The sequence below is a fragment of the Protobothrops mucrosquamatus genome, unplaced genomic scaffold, assembly GCF_001527695.2.
Source record: "Protobothrops mucrosquamatus isolate PMUCROS unplaced genomic scaffold, P.Mucros_1.0 scaffold5072, whole genome shotgun sequence".
In the NCBI taxonomy this organism is placed as follows: Eukaryota; Metazoa; Chordata; class Lepidosauria; order Squamata; family Viperidae; genus Protobothrops; species Protobothrops mucrosquamatus.
The window spans coordinates 18,777-22,105 of record NW_015390949.1 but is presented as its reverse complement, the minus strand read 5'-3'; the positions used below and the strand labels follow the sequence as shown (position 1 = coordinate 22,105).

Sequence of the window (3,329 nt, the reverse complement as noted above, 5' to 3'; positions counted from 1 at the left end):
TGCAGGACTGGCCTAGGGGAAATTTTTAGCGGGGGTTTTAAAATAATTTTAAATTACTTAGGCCAATTGTTAATATTTGTCTTTTAATTATGTTTTTAACTGTAGTATTTCGTATTTTGTAGTTGTTTTATCTGGTTGTTAGCCGCCCTGAGTCCGCAAGGAGAAGGGCGGGATATAAATATAATAAACATAAACATAAACATAATAGTATGAAAATATTGATCACATTGCAAGCATCTTTTCTAACATTTGCCATATAGATATCTCAATGAATATGGAAAATAAAATCCAGAGATTAATTAGAGTTTCAGGAAAAAGCCCAGTAATGGCTTTATCTATTCAAAATGTTATAGACAAGAATGATTTAATATTATAGTAAACTATAATGAAAACACAATTGTTAATGACAGCAAAAACTGGGCAAAGAACAGGCTGGGCAAGATTGCTATGACTGCTGCTGTTTCTATAATAGAGGTAGTCCTTGATGTACAACTGTAATTGAGCCTGAAAGTCATGAGGGTCATTAAGTGGGTCACCATGTGACTACATCTGATTTATGATATTTTTTGCTGTGGTTGTTAAGCAAACGACACAACCATTACACAAACCGATTATATTGGTTAATGTATCCATTTTAAATTAATCAATGGGCTAATTTTGCAAGAAACTGGAAGTAAACACTCATTTCTAGCAAAAAAAATTGCAAATCACACTGATGTGACTGCTAGGCACTGCAAATAGCCATAAATGTGGGCTGGTTGCCATGTTCTGGAAGATTCCTTTGACTCTTGAAATACTACTTCATGGTGATGGTAGGGGACTCATAGATCAAGTTACAAGAGATACACAATTCTGAAGATGCTAGAAAAATAACTAAGTTTTCTTTTTAGCAGTTATCATAGATTTCAGCTATAGTCCCAGCCCATGGAAGACCTATAGTTCTGAATCATCCAATGACATCTCAGGAAAAAGAAAAAAGATAAGCACTTATATTTATTTTTCAGACAGATATTCGTCAAGAAAAACTATAAATGAAGGGGCTAAAATGTTTAAATGACTCTCAGTTTAGTTACTTGAAGAAAATACAAATTTGTATCTATTGCAGAGACTGTTCTTAATAAGACTCTGACAGTTTTCAGTGTTGCTCCTCTTGAGAATTCTCCAAGTTCTTGCTTCCTCTCAAAGCAAACAAATTAGCCTATAGAGATTTGAATGGAACCCTGCAGAGTGCAGGATGCATGTATCTATTTGTCTGAACAGGTCATTTGCCCTCTTACAGTTTCTTGCAGTCAGAGGCTGCCAAGAACAATAGTTTGCCTTCATATTTCATATGAATACACCACGAAGCACAACACCCCCATGGTCATGTGATTGCATTTTCGGTACTCAGCAACTGGCCACATTTACAGGCATTTGCAGCGTGCCATAGTCATGTGACTACAATTTATGATGGTTTGCTGAAAAACAGTGTTTACTTCTGGTGTCTGGTAAAAACCACCCCATGGTGAACAATAACAACCACAACTTTGCTTAATGACTATGACATTTGCTTAATGAGTGCCACAAAAAATACTGTAAAATCAGGTCTAGTTCCATGGTGATCCATTTTTTTGACCATCACAAGGGTCAATTACAGTCATAACTTGAGGACTACTTGTATTTTGTGGCAAATTTTGTTCCTAAGAAAGAAAGACACTGAACAAGTATTATTTTCGTAATGGTTTACACTGAAAATCATATAGGGGTCCACAGAAATGTGTGACCCCCAAAAATTGATCCCAGAACTGAGACTGGGCAGTTTGGTGTGTTGGGCCCTGGTTGTAATAAGCTCCAGTTGAGGTTTGCTTGAATTAAAACCATTCTCTGGATCCCTTTCTTCCTACAGTACTTCAATCACAGAAGATGCAGCAAACTATTTTATAAACCTATTCCAGGCAACTTTGACTCTCATATGAGACTAAGATAGTCTGAATAGAGTTTATGTTCTGCAAGTTTGCCATTGAACCATGAAGTGTAGATGTTGTTACTTCTAGATGAATATGAGCTCCTAAACTGACTAAATTTGATTTAAATGGAAGATTATTCTTACAGTGGCCTAAGTGGAAATATTCCAATCTTCTGATATCTGAATAACAGAAGGAAAAACCAAAGAAGCAGTGCCAGCATTTGCACCAAACTCTTGGGCATGGTCTCTACTAACAGATTTTATTAGTTCATCCTGTTCCGGTAATTGCTATTTGGGTAGCCACCTTCCCCGATGGCAAAAGATTCACTCTATAAGACCCCATGGACTTGCAACAGTCTGAGATTGGAAGGGAAATTGTCAGCAAAGACTACCTGCCTTAAAATTAGTCCTCTTAGCTTCAGAGAAGATCATTAGGGTTATTGCTTCCCTCTGTTAACTTCTTCCATTCCCTCCGCTCCCCAGAAGGACTAAGAACAATCTTTCACCCAAGGAAACAGCACAGGGAACTTCTAACTCAGAGGTCCCCAACGTTTTGGGCATCAGGGACCGGTTCCGTGGAGAGAAGTTTTTCCGTGGAGAGGGTGCGTGGTTTGGTGTGCTGCCTGCATCTCGCAGATGGGGCTTTGCTTGTTTGTGTGGACCAGTTGCTGGCATGCCGCAGCCCAGTACCAGTCCATGGACCAGGGGTTAGGGACCCCTGCTCTAACTATTATGCTGCAGATGCCAAGGGTGGTCCCCGAAAAGAGCTACATGGAAAACTGCCTTTATAAGTTCTGTTGAAGATACCATTCAGATTCCAAATCACCTGGTATAAAGATGATCTTGATGGAAATATGCAAGAATCATTACCTAGGCAAAAGAAGCCAAAATACTTTTCAAGTCCAGAGTCCAGCGATATCATTTGGAAGCGGCTCAGGGAGATGCCTCCTAATTCACTGAAGTACAGAAGAGGAAGGAGGTACAGCACAATCAGCCTTGCAAGATTCTGTTAATATTGTCAGTCTCAGGAAAGGTACGTTTTAGCCTTCCTCTGGAGTTGATTTTCTGATTTGGGGCTGACATTCATCTGCCAGAAAGCTTCCCTGAAGTACCTAAGGAGCTACTCAAGTCAATAGCAATAAAGAAAATTAAAATGAATTCAAAAAAGGAATTGTTTTGGTAGCTTAATGCTGCACAGCTTTCTGTAAATGATAAATTTACAGCATACCAGAATGCTAATGTATACAAATTGTTGTGTAACAAATTACATGTGCAATACAATACAGAATAAAACCTCAGACTACTTTTAAGATTCTGATCAGATAGCAGCTCTTTCATAAATATTCAAAATGTTTCATACCTGATACAGGAACCTTTTCACCCG

At 38.4% G+C, this 3,329-nt stretch overlaps 1 protein-coding gene across 1 annotated transcript in view; it reads right to left on the bottom strand.

Moving 5' to 3' along the window:
• LOC107299527 (acyl-CoA:lysophosphatidylglycerol acyltransferase 1) overlaps window positions 1-3,329 on the bottom strand; it is a 24,310-nt gene that overhangs the window by 7,765 nt on the left and 13,216 nt on the right. The window contains exon 4 of the mRNA XM_015828889.1: window positions 2,028-2,125. Coding sequence (XP_015684375.1) covers window positions 2,028-2,125 — 98 coding nt within the window. The remainder of the gene's footprint in view (window positions 1-2,027; window positions 2,126-3,329) is intronic.